We start from the raw sequence: 16,558 nt of genomic DNA, 5'->3' as shown, positions 1-16,558 counted from the left end.
CCCGCCCCACGCAGACGCAGGCCCCGTCCCCACGCATGCCCCGCCTCCGGGGCGTCCTGAGACCCTTCCGGCGCGATTCGGCAGCCTCACGTCAGAGATGTGCGCGCGTCGCTGCGCGCTACGTATTTTCCTGGGCGGGAACAGTAAAATGGCGCCAGAACCAGTGGCGGGCTGAGCACACTGGGTCATTCGAAGCTGGCCCTGCGGTTCCCGGGCCGACCCGGCCCCTCCCGGACATGGAGGACGTGGAGGCGCGCTTCGCTCACCTCCTGCAGCCCATCCGCGACCTCACCAAGAACTGGGAGGTGGATGTGGCGGCCCAGCTGGGCGAATATCTTGAGGAGGTGAGGGCGGCCCCCGGGGAGTGGCGCGGGGCGGGGGCTGCCGGGGGCCGGCCGCCTCCTGGTGTGTATCCATCTGGCGCTCTGATCGCACTCATCCTCAGGCTCGTTTCTTTTTTCCCAGCCCCGTCTCTGCCCCTCGAAATCATCCTTTATTAGATTAGCCTGGAGCTGTCCTTACAGCTCCTGTAAACTACCCGTTAGTGAGCCTTGAAATCGACTTAGTGAGTGGCGACCAGCATTTTTCTCTGATAGAGTAGAATACGATTTGTGTGCATGTGTGGGTGTGTGAGAGGTCTGGATCACGATGTAAGAGGGATATCTTATGTTAGATTTTCAAACCAGTTTCAAGTGACTGCCATGTTCCATCTCGTCAGCATTTAACCTTTTTTCAGTGTTTGACAGCTGTGTCTAGACGTCTTTAAGGAGCTGTCCCCTCCATTTCTGCACTTCACTTTCACTCCTCAGCCCGCTTGGACTGCTCTTGTCTTGATCAATAATGATATCCCTCTTACCAAATCCAAGGGTCACCAGAAGTGTCATCTTATTCAACTCAGTAGCATTTGGTGGGTTGAGCACATCCTCTTTTTTGAAACAGGTTTTGGTGTTCTGATTTTCTTCCGATTTCGTTACCTACTTTGTCTCCTATGCAGTCTCAGTGTTGAGCTCCGCAGGGTGTGGCCTGAGCCATCTTTTTACACATTTCCCCTAAACCATTTCATTTATTTCCATGATTTTAAGTATCACTTGTATGAGAACAACCCCTAGGTTTATTTATTTATTCCCCCCTCCCTCGATTTATATTTCCGTTCCGGGTCTTTTTTCTCAATCAGTTTTGTGTATCCAGCTGCTCATCTTGACATCCCACTTAGATTTCACACAAGCAGCTCAGGCTTAATATATTATAAAGGGGAGCTCCTTGTTTTCCTGCTCGAATCCCAGCCTTCCTGATCTTGGCATATGGCACTACTGTTCAACCAAGGTGAAAGCTAAGAGCTAGTGAAACCCCACAGTCCACACCAGTTCACCCGTGGATTCTATCATGCCACCAGAATTTCACTTCAATTCATCTGTTTTCCATTTTCTCTGATCCAGGCCACAATCTGGCTCCCATTCATGCTAAAACCTTCCTTCCTGGCCTCCCTACTGTTGTTTTTGGCCCCATCCAATTCATGCTCCACCCAGCAGCAAGTGTGATGCTTAAAATCAGGCTGCAGCACTGCCCTGCCTGAAACCCCTCAGTGGCTTTCCCTTGCTCCCAGAAGAAAATCCACATTTCCTTCTCTGAACCGGGTCCTGCCCACTGTCTTAGCCTGTGGCAGGCTCTCCACCTGTTCTTTTTTTTTTTTCTTTTGGGTCCACCTGTTCTTTTGAACCTGTCAGTCGACAACACCCACATTCATTCTTCACTGACAGTTTATATTTTCTGCACTCAATGGCAAAAATTCTTTGCCTAGTTCTTTTTATGACTAATCCTTTCTCATCCTGTATCTCTCAGTTGAAATATCAGCTGATCACCAGGTCTAAAACAGTTCTCTGTCATAGTACCTTCTGTATTTTAGAATGTTCATTGTAAGCTATTCTCTAACTTGTTTATGGTCTGTTTGCACCCCAGAATGTAAGTTCTGTGAGGGCAGGAACTATGTTCATGCTCTCTCCCCTTTGCTTAATACAATGCCCGACACATAGTAGGTGCAGAATAAATGTTTGTGAAATGGACACTTGATCTGACAATTGACTCTGCTTGGACATAGAGTCTCCTGAGAACATGCAGAGAACTATGCTAGGTGGGGCTGCTGTGGATTCAGGCTTCCACACTGAGCAGGGTGCTTGTGGATGCCTGGGAAACCTACTTGCTCGGTCAGCTCCCCTCCTGCTCCATGTGTCTGCTTTTCCAAACCTTCTCTGCCCCCTGAAGTTCTGATTTCTCTGCCTCTAGTTTTGTCTTTCTCCTTTCGTTTCCACATAGCTACCAGAACATTCTTTCTTTCTTTCTTTTTTTTAAACACGTTTTATGTTGCTGTCCTCTTCACAAACTTCCTCTGTCTTTTCAGGAATTAGCAGAAGTGGTGCCATCGTGGCCCCTCTCAGACTCTCCCCCTTTGTTGTGCCACCGCAGTACCTAATATCTTGCCTTATTCCCCAGCACACCCTCTGCTTTGGACATGTTTGCGCGGTACTCATCTCCCTGAGCCCTTGAAAGCCGTGTCCGCTAGCTGCCTCGGTGTGGGTGCCTGTGCTTTCCTAAAATGCCGTTCCCTTCCTCTGTCTGGGAGCATCGATCTGTCTTCGCGCGTAGCCTCCTTGTCGCCAGCTTGCTCATCACGCATTTGCTGAGCACCGGTGTCGGGCACTGAGCTGACGGCTGGAATCCCCCTGATGTTGATCACAGTCTACTGGGGGAGGAGAGCCTTGGTGTGACAAGACCACCCTAGCGGTGGTGAGGCCCAAGGCACGTCCTAGGGAGACTGCTGCAGAGGCCAGTCTGAGCGCGTTGGGGCTGGACGTTCCAGGCAGATGGAAAGCGAAGGCAAGGAGCTTGAAAACCATGTGGAGGCTTCAGAGTACCGCTCCCTGAGAGGAGCAGGGGAGGCGCCGGGTTGTGGGGAAGATCCTGAGTTAAGCATGGAGATGGAGTTTGGGGACTTTGGGTGTCTTGGTGGACATGCCTGGTGGGCAGCTATAAACGCAGTTCTGCAGCTTAGGGGAGAGAGCTGGTCTAGATGGGTTTGGGGACTGTTGGCCTACGGTTGGTGGACACAGATTTAAGGGGTGGTGGGAATTGGGGCTCACGAGGGGCTGTGGGGTTGGTGGTTGCAGAGGAAGGAGGATGTACTTGGAAGTGTTTCCTGACTTTCCTGCTCAAAGGATTGAGACCCCAGCATTTTGTCTCTGTCTCCCCCACCCCTGAGGGTCCTCAGTCCTTCTCTCGGGGTGGGCGTCTTCCTGCTGGAGTCTGGCTGAGTTGGCCCCGACTAGGATGGGTGAGGTGTGAGCACCTGCGGAGAGGAGGTGGTGTGTAGCTCTGGCCGTTCGTGGATGATACACTCTAGGGGCCTCCCTCTTCCAAAACACTAGGTCTCAGAGGTATACAGGAAGTAGGGAAAATCACAAAGACCTGTCTTTTGCCTCTAAAAAAATGCACAACCGGTGAGCCCTAAGCAGAGTCAGAGCTGTCATTCCGAGGGGCTGCTTGTGGTGATGGGTACTTTGGGCCAGTGGCACTGGGAGAAGGTGGGGTGGCGGGTGGGCTGCCGGCGAGAAGGGTGCATAGACTTCCCACTGCCCTGCGTTGTGTCTTGCAGCTGGACCAGATCTGCATTTCTTTTGACGAAGGCAAAACCACAATGAACTTCACTGAGGCAGCACTGCTGATCCAGGGCTCCGCTTGTGTCTACAGTAAGAAGGTGGGCCCCTCCTGACTACTGGTCTTGGAGTTGTAGTGTCTCGTGAGACCGAGGTCTGCTGTCCTGCCGGGGCAGGTGGCAGGCTCACCAGCGCCTCCCACCTCCTCTGCCAATTCCTCGCCACCTTTTAACACCGAAGAACAAACTTGGATTTAATCATTGTAGGGTTGGGACTTCCCTGGCTGTCCTGTGGTTAGGACTCCGCGCTTCCAGGGGGCATGGGTTTGATTCCTGGTTGGGGAACTAAGATCCCACATGCTGTGCAATGTGGCCAAAAAAAATAAAAGAAGAAGAAGAAAAAGAAAGAAAAACATTTTATTGTGAAGAGAAGGAAAGAGATTGGTCAAATACCAAATCGGTGGCTCTCAACCCAGGCTACGCTCCAATTAATCACCAGTGCCTCGGCCTAACCCAGACTGATTAAATCAGGATCCCCAGGTGGTGGGGTGGAGGGGCAGGCAGGTCACAGGATTTCCTGAACTACCCTCTGACAACCAGAATTGAAAACCACGGAGCTGGGGTGGCCAGCCGGGGTGGGGGGAGGGGAAAGGGGAGCTGGGGGAGGAAAATGGATGAAACAGAACCAGAAAAAATAGGTAAGGAATGGGTCAGAAACATGGGCTGACGGGCTTGCCTTGAAAAAAAGAAAAGACAGCTCATCTCAGGAGACTGCAGGGAGAAACGCTGATGCAGAGAAGGTGGGCCCAACGGTTTGCAGAGGTCACACCTAAGGCCCCAATTTTCACAATGGAGCATGTAAGTCAGCTACTGAGAATCAGCTACTGGACTGGAAATTTGGAGTGAGGTTTGGCGAAAGTTCAAAATATTTGCTGAGGGGAATGCAAAATGAAAGATTAATTGAAAGCATTGGTAGTCTAACGAAGATTAAATGCTGGAAAGTCTTCTCCAGCAGTAATAGCTGTCCCCTAGTGGAGGAGCGTGGAAAAGTGGACCACAGCACTGATCCCAAATTGTTGGTTTAGTGGGAGGGGGGAAAATAAAAAGTGCACAGGAGGTAAGAATTCAGAAGAAGTGTGTTGAGGAGCTCAGTAATGCGGTCCCAGCCAGACAGAGGAGGGGGAGTAACCTACCTGCAGGTTAACGGGCGCAGGGCACAGTGGACCTGCCTCCGGGCACTGTAAGTTATTAAGATGGTCTGAGATTTCATTGGTTTTTGTCCTAGATGATCCAATTAAATTGGATTCTTTTGTCCCGCATTTGTCCTAAGAAGGAGTATCTGCAACTGACTTTGAAAGCACAAAGCCTAAGGTGAACCGATACACAAATACGGGGATGGGTAGACATGTGATAAAGCAGGCGTAGCAGAATGTTAGCATGAAGTCTGGAAGCTGTGAGGGGAGCGTTGGCTGTAGTCAGCGCCATCCAGCCGGACCTTCCGAGGTGATGGGAACGTTCTATGATCCGTGCTGTCCGAGACGTGCGGCTCCTGAGCCCTTGAATGTGGCAGGCGTGACTGAGGCATCTTGCGCTGTATTAACTCTTACTTACATTTAAATTGATTGCACCAGCTGCGGCTCACGGCTGCCGTGTTAGACGGCGCCGCACTGGATTTCTACGTCCCTGGCGCAAGTCCTGGACCCGCCGCTGACTGAGGTTACTTTGATTCTCTGAGTCTCAGTTTATCTCGTATGCAGTGAGAATAGTGATGGCACCTAATCCAGACAGAGTGGATGAGATGAAGCATGAAGCACAGTCCTGTGTGTGTGCCAAACACTTAAGAAAGTTAATGTTTATTGTTCCTGGTGAGTGGAATCCATGCGATCAGGGGCCACCACCTGTTTTGCTCACCACTGTCTTCTATCGGGTGCTGTCACCCCAGAGGAAATGGCCCAGGGGCAGCGCGTGTATGTACCCTCCTGGTGGGTGCTTTGCGGTATCTGGAAGATCCCAACCCTCACCCTAACAGTGGGGCCCCACAGGTTGTGGCTGGAGCTGTGACGGGCCGGCAGAGACCCCCAGGTGCTCCTGCAGGTTGGGCACTGATTGGAGCAGCAGGGATGTGGGCTGCAGGCAGGCTGGTTGGTGTGCCAGCAGTGAAGGCAGACAGGGCTGCGTGGGGCACAGGCTGGGGTGCCACAGTGCGGAGGTGGCCACAGCTGCCGCGGTGTGGTGTGAGGACGCAGAGCGGGGTGGGAGCTGCGGCTGTTAGGTAATTCTGGGGAAACATACTAGTTTGATTGGACAAGTATTTCTGGCAGCCACATTGGCAGGAATTGTGCTGGGGGTTTTGGACAGGACATCTGGGCTTCTCTGTGTACTTGGACGACTAGTTGGAAAGGCTCTGGGGAGGGCCCCCTCCTTTCTGCATCCTCACTGCCCGCTTCTGGTTGCCAGGTGGAATATCTCTACTCGCTGGTCTACCAGGCTCTTGATTTCATCTCTGGCAAGAAGTGAGTACTGGAGGTGGGGCCTGCATGCGGCTCGGGAGGCCCCGTGGCCTCCTGTGACCTCCTTGCACTGATTCTCTCTCAGGCGGGCCAAGCAGCTCTCCTGTGAGCGGGAAGACGGGCCCGTTGGGGATGCCGGCTCCAGGGCGCCCCAGGAAGTGGAGTATGAGGTGAGGTTTCCTGGGTGCCTGGCATTGCCCCCTGTGCTCGCCAGGCACCCTCCTGAGCTCTCCACTCCCCCGCAGTTCCTGTCGTTGGATGACCTCTCTGATTCCCGTGCTAACGTGGATCTGAGGAGTGACCAGGCCCCTAGTGTGAGTGCCCCTCTCCTGCGTTTAGCTGATGGGGGTGTTGGAAGGCGGTGTCACGCCATGTGGGTTCTCACGGCTCACCCACTCTTGGCCTGTGTTCAGGAGACCCTCATCGTCCCCCTCCTGCCCACGGCCCTGGTAGCCCCTGATGAGATGGAGAAGCATAATAACCCCCTGTACAGGTGCGGGCCTTAGCCTGGTGGGTGGAGGGTGGTGCTGGGGAAGGGCCACTGTAGCACCTGCGTTTGTGCCAGCACAGCTGTCGGGGGGAGGTCCTGGCCAGCCGGAAGGATTTTAGGATGAATACGTGCACCCCCCACCCCAGAGGAGCCTTCATGTTGGAGCCGGTGGGCATGTCCCCCACGGGGGCACTGCTGCCGAGGAACCAGAAGGGTGAGGGCTCGGGCTCGGATGTGGGTGGGAAGGAAGGGGCCTTTTGCGGGGGAAGCGGGGCTGACCCCGTTCAATCCCCCATCTCTCCCAGAGGCCTCTGGGAGGGCTGAGGAGCAGCCAGTGGAAGTCTCTGTGCGCAGGAGTCCAGTCCCGCTGCTCAGCGCCTCCCAGGAGCCAGGTGAGGAGAGAGCTGCCGCGTGGAGCTGCAGGGTGGGGTGGGGGGACGGGACCCTGCACTCCTCCGCCGCTGTGCAGCCTGTGGAGGGGTGAGGCATGGGGAGCAGGCCCCTGTGCTCAGGGCCCACCTTGGCCAGCCGTGCTGTCTTGGTCCAGTGACCACCCCCTGACCATTCTGGGGCTCTGAGGTTTGGGCCCACCCCCTCCTCTGTGGGCAGACAGAGGTGGCAGCATTTAAAGAGAAAAATTACTAAGAAATAAAATGAACCAACCAAAGCAGCAGTACGATGAGAGTGTAAAACGCCCTGCTGCATTCTCTGGTTCTAACAAATGAAGCTGAGAGAGGAGTGGCCTCTCAGGTTCTCCTTGGGGTCGGCCCCTCATCCCGGAGGGGCAGCCCCCCCTCTGCTGTCTGGTCTTCAGGCTCCTTGGGGCTGACTGGTGTCTTCCTTCCCTGCCCAGGCACCACTCCAGAAGGCCCAGTGCCCGGAGGTAGGGGTGAAGAAGAGGATACAGAGTGGGCAGCAGAGCCCCCCGAGGCCTCAGCCCCTGAGGTCCCGATGGAGCTGCAGGAGCCCAGGAGCCCAGAGCAGGTGGGACCCACAGTCCAGCCTGCAAAGCTCTAGCCCTCAGCCCTGGCGGGGACAGTCTCGCTTACACAGGGAAGGCAGTCCCCTGGTCTTTGCTCCCTCTCTGGTCCTTGCACACCAGGGCAGTGGGTGCGTCCCCCAGCCAGCCCTAGACCTGGCCCTGCACCCTGCCCGTTTGGGCAGCAGCTTTCATGTCTCTCCCCTCTCCGAGCAAAGCAGCTGCTGCTCTCAGGGCGGGGCGGCTGGTGTCCAAGAGTCCAAGGCCCACGGTGCTCAGGGTTACTACCCAGAATGGCAGCTGGTCTCCAGAGCTGACTCTCCCAAGGCCAGGCTGGCAGGAGTGGACAGGCCGGCCTCCCTCACCCCCGAGGGTCAGCTCTGTGCTCCAGCCTAGAGCTAAGAAATCTTTTTTTGTAAGAAAAAATCCTGACATATAGGAAAAAATACTAACATTTGTCAATTTTAGCTGGTAGATACTTGGATATTGTATCGTTCTATTCTTTTTTCTGTTTTTTAAAGAAGAAAAAGTACCCCGTGACCACTAGTTTACTGATTTGTATGTTCTCCTAAAGTTTTTCCTAGAACTTTTGTTTTACTTTTTAGTCATTAAAACTATTTGAACTTCCTGCCCCCAGAGAAGGTCCCTGCAGGGTTCTTGGTGTCTAGCCCCGGAGCAGGGCTGCTGGGGTGCCTGGAGCCTTGGGTGGAGGAGGAGAGGGGAACCCTCAACGTATTTTTGCAGAGTGCGGCCCAGCCCAGGAGGTGTGCACTACGGGAGCGAAGGGAGGCCCTGGAGCCTGCGTCCCGGCTGAAGGTGAGGGCTGGTGGGGCCTGGACCCCCGGCAGGGAGGGTATGCTTGAGGCCCCTCTGCAGTGGCTGTCTTTCGAGCAATCTTCTTCCCTGCAGCCCCAGGGCACCTCCCTCCCTATGTCTCTCGACTTGGGGGAGGGTGCACGTCCTCCACTCCCCTGTGTCTGCTTGTGCTCTGTGCTCAGGAGACCCCAGACCCCTGGCAGGGCCTGGACCCCTTCGACTCCCTGGACTCTAAGCCCTTCAGGAAAGGTAACTGGGGGAGGGGCCCTGCCCCTGGGCATCCGGGGCTGGGCTCACCTGCCTTGAGTGGAGGCTGGGGCTCCAGGGCCCGTGGGCACGGTGATCTGCCCTGGGCCACGGTTGTGCTCCGAGACCGTCTGTTTGCCCCCAGGTAGGCCCTACTCTGTGCCCCCCAGTGTGGAGGAGGCTCCAGGACAGAAGCGTAAGAGGAAGGGTGCCGTTAAGCTGCAGGACTTCCACCAGTGGTACCTGGCTGCCTGTGCGTGGGCCTGGGGGCTGGGCCAGGGCCAGAGGGCCCGGGTGTGGCTGTGGGACTGGGCTTGGCGCCTGCTGACCCAGTCCTCTTGCAGATGCTGACCACGCTGACAGCAGGAGGCCCCGGCGAAAGGGCCCTTCCTTTGCAGGTGCGGCCGGGGCCTTGTGGGCTCTTCTGAGGGATGATGGCACCACGCTCTGCCACCTCCCCTCAGCCTGGGGACACCTAGGGCCCGGGGTGGATTCGGGTGGACCTGGGCAGGATGAGGGAGCCCTTCTCACAAGGCTTTCGTGTGCAGACATGGAGGTCCTGTACTGGAGACACGTGAGGGAGCAGCTGGAGACCCTCCGGAAGCTGCAGAGGAGGGAGGCAAGTACCGGCCACCGCCTGGACCCCGCTTGGCCCTTGGTGGGAGACGGCAGTGCCCCTCAGATGCTCTCTTTGCACAGGCGGCTGAGCGGTGGCTGCCGAGGGCTCAGGAGGAACCGTGGCCCGCGGAGGAGGACCGGCTGGAGGATTCCCTGGAGGACCTGGGAGCGGCAGGTGGGTGCCTACGGGGGGCAAGCTGGGTCGGGGCTCAGCGCCGGCTGTGGGCTAACCTGCCTTCTGTTCGGGTCCTCCCCTCCCAGCAGGTGACTTTCTAGAGCCCGAGGAGTACGCAGAGCCTGAGGGGGCCGAGCCTGGGGAAGACGCAGACCTGGGTAGGTCTGGGAGTGGGCTGCTGGCCAGGGGACCCTGAGGGGAGGAAGGAGAAGGTGAGGCTCACGGCTGCAGCACCTCATGGCTGCCCTTTTCCAGAAGCAGAAGCCATGCCGGCCTCCCTAAGCTACGAGGAGCTGGTCCGAAGGAACGTGGTAGGGCCAGGTCAGAGTGGGTGGGGGAGCCGGGCGGTGGGCCCTGCACAGAGGTGATAGCCCCTGCTCCTTCCCCAGGAGCTCTTCATCGCCACCTCGCAGAAGTTCGTCCAGGAGACAGAGCTGAGCCAGCGCATCAGGGACTGGGAGGACGTCATCCAGCCCCTGCTCCAGGAGCAGGTGAGGTGGGCTGGGTCAGGGCCTCTGGTGGAGAGCTGGAGCGTCCTGCTGCCTGCCTGGGGCCAGCCCGAGCACCTGCCCCTCCCCTTTGCAGGAGCTCCAGCCCCTGCTCCAGGAGCAGGTGAGGTGGGCTGGGCCAGGGCCTCTGGTGGAGAGCTGGAGCGTCCTGCTGCCTGCCTTGGGCCAGCCCGAGCACCTGCCCCTCCCCTTTGCAGGAGCAGCATGTGCCCTTTGACATCCACACTTACGGGGACCAGGTAGTCTCAAGGTTCAGCCAGCTCAACCAGTGGTGTCCCTTTGCGGAGTTGGTGGCTGGCCAGCCTGCCTTTGAGGTGTGTCGTTCCATGCTGGCCTCCCTGCAGCTGGTGAGTGGCCTGGGAGCCTGGGAGGGAAGCGGTCCCTGGTCTCTGCTGATGATCTGTCTCTACAGGCTAATGACTACACAGTGGAGATCACCCAGCAGCCGGGGCTGGAGGCGGCGGTGGATACCATGTCCCTGAGACTGCTCACGTACCAGCGGGCCCACAAGCGCTTCCAGACCTACGCTGCCCCCTCCATGGTCCAGCCCTGAGTGGGGAGCACTGAGACCGGGGTTGGGCCCTGGAGCCCTGTCCCCAGCAGGTGCTGGGCATGCATCTGCTCACTCCACTTTGCTTCCTGGCTCGCCCAGCCCAATAAAGTGTTGCCACCCCGCCAGTCCCTTTAAAAAACCTTTACAAAACTGTTCCGTGTGGAGGAAAGGGCTGTCCACCCTCCGCACCTCAGGAAGCTACCACGTCTCCAGCCCCTTTCCTGCCGTGGCCTCCAGGGGCTGCTGGTATAGATCTCAGGCACACACAGCTCCACCACATCCTTTTAATGACCCAGCTCAGTGCAGGACGCTGCGGAAGGCAGCCATGTGGCGCCGCACACTGTCTGCGACCTGCTCGGCCGACCTGGCCCTGCCGTAGTAGTCTGTGAAGAGGCCGTCAGGGCTGAGCAGGTAGATGGCGATGGAATGGTCCACGATGTAATCCTGGTCCTCGTCCTTGGGGCCGGCGCTGTAGTACACGCGGTAGCTGCGGCTCACCTGGGCAACCTGCTCAGCAGAGCCGGTCAGGCCCAGCAGCCTGGGGTGGAAGTCCTGCACATAGTGGGCCATGGCCGCCACATCATCCCGCTCGGGGTCCACGGTAATGAAGATGGGCTGCACGGGGGGCAGGCCAGGCTCCGCCTCCAGCTGCCGCACCACCTGCACCAGCTTCTCCAGTTCCTCGGGGCAGATGTCAGGGCAGTGAGTGAAGCCGAAGTACATCAGCACCCACTGGCCCCGGAAGTCAGCTTTGCAGCGAGCCTGGCCCCGGTGATCCAGCAGGCTGAAGTCACCCTGGCCCACGGCAGCTTGGCGCAGGGCCTCTGTCCTTTGTCGCTGCTGCCACCGCTCCTTCTCGGCTCTCATGGCCAGCCAGACCCCACCCAGCCCAGCCCCAATCAAGGCTGTGATCAGCAACCTAGTTCGTAGCCCAGGGCCCTGAGGCTGGTCCTGCCTTCCCATCTCTGCAGGGCCCTGCCTTGATAGGAGCCGGTACCTCACATGCTGGGCCTCTCCTCCTGGGGTCCTAGGGAGGGCTGGAGGCTTGAGCTGAAAGAGCCTGTGCCAAGCCTTGGGTGCCTGAGCCAGCAACAGCATGGCCTGACGCTCCTGGAAAAGAGCAAGGGTGTCAGGAGCCAGAAGGTGCCTCGGCCTCCCGGGTCATACCCCATCCTGGAGATGCTTGCTGCCATCTGAAGGACCAGCCCTACCCAGGCTCTGCTAGCAGCAGCTGCTCACCTGGCATCAGAACTGCTTCACCTCTGAAACCTCAAACTCCAGCTTAGGTGTCATCAAGCGTCCATCCCTGTCCCTCCTGTCCTTCAGCCTGAGAGCCTCAGTCTATCGCATCCCACCCGGACCCCGCCCCCGGTCCTGTGCCTGCAGCTCTAACCAGCCCAGCCCTCGCCTGCACCTGAGCGTCTGAGCTGACCGAGAGCATTCCAAGCGCATGCCTCGCCCGGATTCCTGAGCATATTTATCTGTTTGCAATAAACTCCCATTTCTTGAAAGGAGGTAGGTGAGTCTCTGGCTTCAACCCCCGTCCCCCAAGACTGACTCCTCCGGCCCTTTTGCAGCCTCTCCCCTCTGAGGCCGCTTCAACCGTGGTGCTTTGGCCTCCAGCCCCGCGGAAATCCTGTGCCAGCCGCACCACAGCCTGCAGCGCCTTCCCCCGCCCCCCCACGAGCCCCTCGCACGTAGAACCTTCCGGCCGGCAGTCACCCTGTAAGAGAAACAAGGTTTCCACTTGCCTCGAGCCCACTCTCTTCACAGCCGGGTACCCGACAGCAGCTCTGAGCTCGTGGCCCACACCCTGCTGTTGCCTCCTTTTTGGGAGGACCCTCTGGAAGACTCCTAAACGTCCGGCCTCCGCCCCGTCCGACGATTCCTGGGCTAGAAGACCTTGGATACGCCCCTCAGCCTGTTGACATCAGCTTCCTCCTTTACAAAATGTGTTCTAATTGGTGCACAAGATGGACCTGCAAACGGAGGCAGCCTGCGAACGTTTCCAGGGACCCTCTCCGGGAGGCCCTTTTCCTCCAGGAGCCCCGTTCAGGGCGCCCTCTCGGAACGCGCCTCGCCGGCCGCTTTCCCAGGACCCCGGCGCGCCGGGGTCGGTGCCAGGAGTCTGGGGACGCGACCTGGCAAGCTGCGGAGACCTCCCGCCTCGCGCCACGCCAGCGCGCATGCGTCAACGGCGCTGCGCTCGCGCACACTGACTTGGAGCTGGCGGGCGCTGGGCCGTGCGCGTGCGCCGAAGGTGGCGGTTCAGCCAGAGGTCACGTGTTGGAGGCGGGGCTTCCCTGCGCCCCGCCCCCCACGCGGCGGCTCCTTGTTCGGCGCTGTAGCTAGTCGCTGGCTCTACTCGCCCTCTCGCTTACGGCCCCGGCGCACCAGGCATCTGCACGGCTGCGCGCCTCTCGGGCTTCGTTGCTGCGTGTCGGCCTGCGCGCGCGGTGGGGCGGGGAGTGAGGAGCCGGGCTCAGGAGGGGAGGACGTCTCTGGGCGTAGGGCTGAGCCACAGCGGGTGCCCCTTTTCCTGTCCCCTCACCGAGCCTGGTGATGGGTGACCGGGTCCGCCGGCCCGGTGGCCCCAGGCCGTCCAAGCACAGCAGCGCTTCCTCCACTCCAAAGCGTGGCCTACGGCGGGGTTGTTCCTGGCGGTCAGAGCGGCTGCCCCATGCCAACCTGCGGAGACACGGTTCAGCGTGGACCCACCCCGCGTCTCGCGTGCAGTCAAACTCCAGCCCCTGATGCACCCTTGGTTGCCAGTTCCCCTGGAGTGAGGGGGCGGGGGACACGTGAAGCGGCAGTGTGCCTGACTTCAGCGGTGGGGGTCAGGAAGTCCTTGTATTCGGCCTGGGCGGGAGGGCCGTGAGGGTTTCCCCAGACCCGAGGTCAGCCTTGCTTGGATAAGGTCACTGGGTGGGAGTTGAAGAAGTGGGGGGGGGGGGACTGCCAGCGGTGAGGCCGGTCCCGGCAGAGGCAGGGTGAGACAGGGCTGCTGAGGTACTTGAGGACCAAGGCTGCGGGAGTTATGAACGGGAGGTTGGGGCCACATAAGGAGATCCATGCCAACAGACATGCCACAGCCACATGGGGACCCCTATGGAGAGGCCACACAGGCTCCAGGCGCTCCGGGGCCTGTCCTGGCTGGGGAGGACTGCGGCCGCTCTGAACTTCCTGCCTACCATCAGAGCAGACAGGCTGTCCTCTGCCTTCTTACTGAGGATGAAGGCTGTGTGGGGGAGGCTAAGGTGATGGAGATCCTGCAGCTTCCTGTGAGATGCGGGGGATGCTGACTCTCGGGTCAGTCATGAGAGGTCAGGGACCCTGAGCATGGAAGGTCAAGTTCCCTATGTGATGGGATGACAGGTGCATCAGTCAGGTCACCTTCTTGAGTGGGTGGTCAGGCATCCTGTGATGTGGGACACTGACCCTGGGTTTGGGTCAGATCACCTGTGGTTGTGTGTGTTCATAGGTTAGGGGTCTTTAACATGCAGGAGGTGGACCCCGGAATCTGGGGTCAGGTCACACGTGATGAGTGGCAGGCTGTCGACAGTGGCTGTCACATCTCTTGCTTCATGCAGGATTCCGTCTGCAGGAACAAGCTTCCTGCTCTGACCCACTATACAGCGGCCCCCTTGCCCTGGCAGCCCTTGCATCTGGCCAACCTCCCCTGCATCAGGACTCCCAGTGACCCTCAGTGGCCTCTGATCAGTGATCGCATCACTGACCCTGACCAAGGACTCATCAGCAACCTTAACAAATGTCCAAAATAATGACCAGTGACGTGAACAATTGTGGTAAGTCCTCACTAATGACCCGTCAAAGATATGGGTCAATGTCCTATGGCCCATTAATGATTGATCAGAGGCCCGTCAGTTATTTTGACCAAGTCCCTATTAATGACTCCAATCAAATTTCCGTTGATGATCTTGACCAAAGTCCAACGACCCATGAATAACTGATCAGTATCCTCCCTAGTGACCCTTCAGAGATTCTGGCCAATGTTTCTACCAAACCCAGATCAGTGACCAATCAGTGGCCCACCTATACATGCTCTGGGCTCTGGGTGACAGTGAATCCATGAAAAGACTCCAGTTTACCCAAAGTGCCCTCCCGCGTGCCCCAGACCACGTCTGCTGACTATTGGTACATGCTAGGCAAGGATGCTCTTCACCTGCACAGTCACCCCCCCACCCCCACATTTTTCCTCACCTTCCTTGGTTAGGACTCAGCTGGAGTTAAGTATTTACTGAGCAGTGTAGTGGGTGTCCAGCTGGAGAGGGAACGGAAAATAAATTGTCCTCGTTTGGGATGGGGGGTGTCAGTGGGGGGATGAGGCTGGTACATATTGCTGGGGGTACAAGTCTGGGGGATGGAGGGAGAGCAGCTCTTCCCTTGGGAACCGAAGGGGAAGGGGCAGCTGGATGATTTGGTCCTGTTATTGGGGGCTGATGGGAAGGGAGATCCAAGTTCTGTCCTGGGGCTGAGAAGCCTGGGTCCTGCTTTTGGGGGCTCTGTCTGGGTCAGGCGTGCGGTTAGGAGCTGCCTGTGGCTGCTGGCCTTTTTGAGGTCAGAGGTTCTGGTCTGGAGAGGAGGTGTCTTCTAACCTTGCAGCCACAGGCAGCCAGGGCAGGTGCCAGGACTCTGCCTCAGGGCATGTTTGTCCCCAAGGTATTGGCACCAGGCTTCCGGCCACTCCAGCTGCTGCCCAGACTTGGCCAGGGCCGCGGTCTCCTCCAGATTCATGCTTCGCCAGATGGCCAAGAGCATGGCCCCTCGGCATGGGTAAGGTGGTGTAGACAGCACAAAGGGGGCGTTCCCACAGCAATGGGTTATCCTCAGTGTCAGTGACAGTGGTGGGGCGCTGTGGCGTCCCTGGGGGCAGGCAGTCTCTGGGCCTGACCTCTGGGTCGGGGTCAGGGGCAGCCAGCCGTCTCCACGCACGGATGTGTGCGCCCTGCGCGTCCGGTCCAGCACGGCGCGCACGAAGCCTCTGATGTACCCTTGCTTCAGGCTGATCAGCCCCCGCAGCTGCTTGGGCTCTGGTTCCCGCCCCGGGAGAGATCAGCAGGTGCGACAGGGGTAGATGGGGCCGCCACCACTCCGGGCTGCGACACACATCTGGAACCTGTCGCCGTCCTGTGTCCGTGTCACTGAGGCCAAGTGCCCTTGTCCCGACCCCATTCTCGTTTCTCTCCCGTGTCCGCCCCTCAGTCCCGTGTCTGTGTCGCCCGTGTGCATGTCTCCGTGTCTGGCTCTCACGTCTCGGTCTCACAACTTGATCCGGGGCCGTACCTGTCCTGCACAGAGGCGCTCGCCGGTCCTCTTCGGATCCCAGCCGGTTTCCGTTCCGTCTTGCGGGAGGCCACAGGGTGGGAACAGTGGGACTGCGCGCCTGGCCGGAGTCGCGGAGGGGCGGGGCCTCCCGACAGGCAGGGATTTAGGCCAATCGCCGCCTCGGAGGGGCAGGACGACCCGGCTCACTTCTGTCCTGGCCAATCACGAGGGCCTGCGGGAGCTTGAGAAGTCCGGGACTTCGCGGGCCCGCCCACCTGTCCGTTTTGCCCGCCTGCGCGCCGCAAGCACAGAGAAGCCGACAGGCTGCTGGCTCCAGAGGTTTTAAGAAACATTCGTGGGGCCGCGCCCGCCCGGCTGGTCAGTCATCCACGTCGATCACCATCGGGGCCAGGTAGTCCGAGTGCCGGATCCCGAAGCTCCAGCCGCGAGGCTTCCGGTGCTGCGGGCCCAGGAGACGTCTCTGGCCTGGCGCTGCCAGCCGGCCCAGGGCTCCCGGGTCCCAACCTCGCACCTCAGACCCTCGATCCAGACCCGGACCCCTTTACCCCGCCTCTGACCCTTGACCCTGAACTGCAGAGCACCTGGTCCACGTTGTAGGCTGCAGGCCCGGGATTCAGGCTGTTGCCTTGGGGGAGCGAAGTCCGCGCCAGCATTGAGAACTGGGGGGCCCGGGTCTTGTAGATCCCAGGGCTCACCACATGGTAGGTGC

At 58.7% G+C, this 16,558-nt stretch overlaps 4 protein-coding genes across 6 annotated transcripts in view; 1 reads left to right on the top strand and 3 right to left on the bottom strand.

Annotated features, from left to right (window-relative positions):
- The window catches only part of LMF2 (lipase maturation factor 2), a 6,456-nt gene extending 6,419 nt beyond the window's left edge, over positions 1–37 (bottom strand). The window contains exon 1 of the mRNA XM_024737389.1: positions 11–37. Within this exon, the coding sequence (XP_024593157.1) occupies positions 11–37 (27 nt within the window). The remainder of the gene's footprint in view (positions 1–10) is intronic.
- A 104-nt stretch (positions 38–141) lies between these two features.
- On the top strand, positions 142–10,667 carry NCAPH2 (non-SMC condensin II complex subunit H2). Of its 3 annotated transcripts, none has more exons than XM_024737606.1 (20): positions 142–344; positions 3,647–3,748; positions 6,104–6,159; positions 6,242–6,326; positions 6,402–6,470; positions 6,570–6,649; positions 6,793–6,860; positions 6,952–7,038; positions 7,500–7,630; positions 8,370–8,441; positions 8,624–8,690; positions 8,833–8,940; positions 9,032–9,085; positions 9,236–9,306; positions 9,387–9,480; positions 9,567–9,638; positions 9,736–9,791; positions 9,870–9,971; positions 10,187–10,336; positions 10,402–10,667. In XM_024737606.1, exons 1-20 carry the CDS (start codon positions 237–239, stop codon positions 10,540–10,542), a joined length of 1,773 nt encoding a protein of 590 aa, XP_024593374.1. In that variant the 5' UTR covers positions 142–236; the 3' UTR covers positions 10,543–10,667. The 3 variants fall into 3 exon arrangements, with proteins under 3 accessions (XP_024593374.1, XP_024593373.1, XP_024593372.1); XM_024737605.1 differs by having other exon boundaries at positions 6,727–6,860; positions 9,570–9,638; XM_024737604.1 differs by having other exon boundaries at positions 6,727–6,860.
- A 145-nt stretch (positions 10,668–10,812) lies between these two features.
- SCO2 (synthesis of cytochrome C oxidase 2) lies at positions 10,813–12,732 on the bottom strand. Its single transcript, XM_024737607.1, has 2 exons — positions 12,383–12,732; positions 10,813–11,652 (listed from the first exon to the last, which is right to left on the bottom strand). The coding sequence occupies exon 2, from the start codon at positions 11,638–11,640 to the stop codon at positions 10,840–10,842; it is 801 nt and encodes a 266-aa protein (XP_024593375.1). The 5' UTR covers positions 11,641–11,652; positions 12,383–12,732; the 3' UTR covers positions 10,813–10,839.
- A 3,475-nt stretch (positions 12,733–16,207) lies between these two features.
- Positions 16,208–16,558, bottom strand: part of CIMAP1B (ciliary microtubule associated protein 1B) — a 1,529-nt gene continuing 1,178 nt past the window's right edge. The window contains 2 exon segments of the mRNA XM_024737550.1: positions 16,208–16,288; positions 16,431–16,555. Of these exon segments, the coding sequence (XP_024593318.1) occupies positions 16,208–16,288; positions 16,431–16,555 (206 nt within the window).

Source organism: Neophocaena asiaeorientalis, unplaced genomic scaffold (assembly GCF_003031525.2).
Source record: "Neophocaena asiaeorientalis asiaeorientalis breed wild unplaced genomic scaffold, Neophocaena_asiaeorientalis_V1.1 scaffold242, whole genome shotgun sequence".
Taxonomy (NCBI): domain Eukaryota; kingdom Metazoa; phylum Chordata; class Mammalia; order Artiodactyla; family Phocoenidae; genus Neophocaena; species Neophocaena asiaeorientalis.
The sequence above is the reverse complement of the archived record's forward strand: the minus strand, read 5'-3'. Positions and strand labels throughout refer to the sequence as shown.

What these genes read in the sequence shown, in the direction of transcription:
- SCO2 (XM_024737607.1), bottom strand. Translation starts at nt 11,640, where the DNA reads ATGCTGTTGCTGGCTCAGGCACCCAAGGCTTGGCACAGGCTCTTTCAG.
- NCAPH2 (XM_024737604.1), top strand. Translation starts at nt 237, where the DNA reads ATGGAGGACGTGGAGGCGCGCTTCGCTCACCTCCTGCAGCCCATCCGC. An exon ending in GATTTCATCTCTGGCAAGAA is followed by an intron (nt 6,160 to 6,241) that starts GTGAGTACTGGA and finishes ATTCTCTCTCAG; the next exon opens with GCGGGCCAAGCAGCTCTCCT. An exon ending in CTCTAAGCCCTTCAGGAAAG is followed by an intron (nt 8,691 to 8,832) that starts GTAACTGGGGGA and finishes GTTTGCCCCCAG; the next exon opens with GTAGGCCCTACTCTGTGCCC.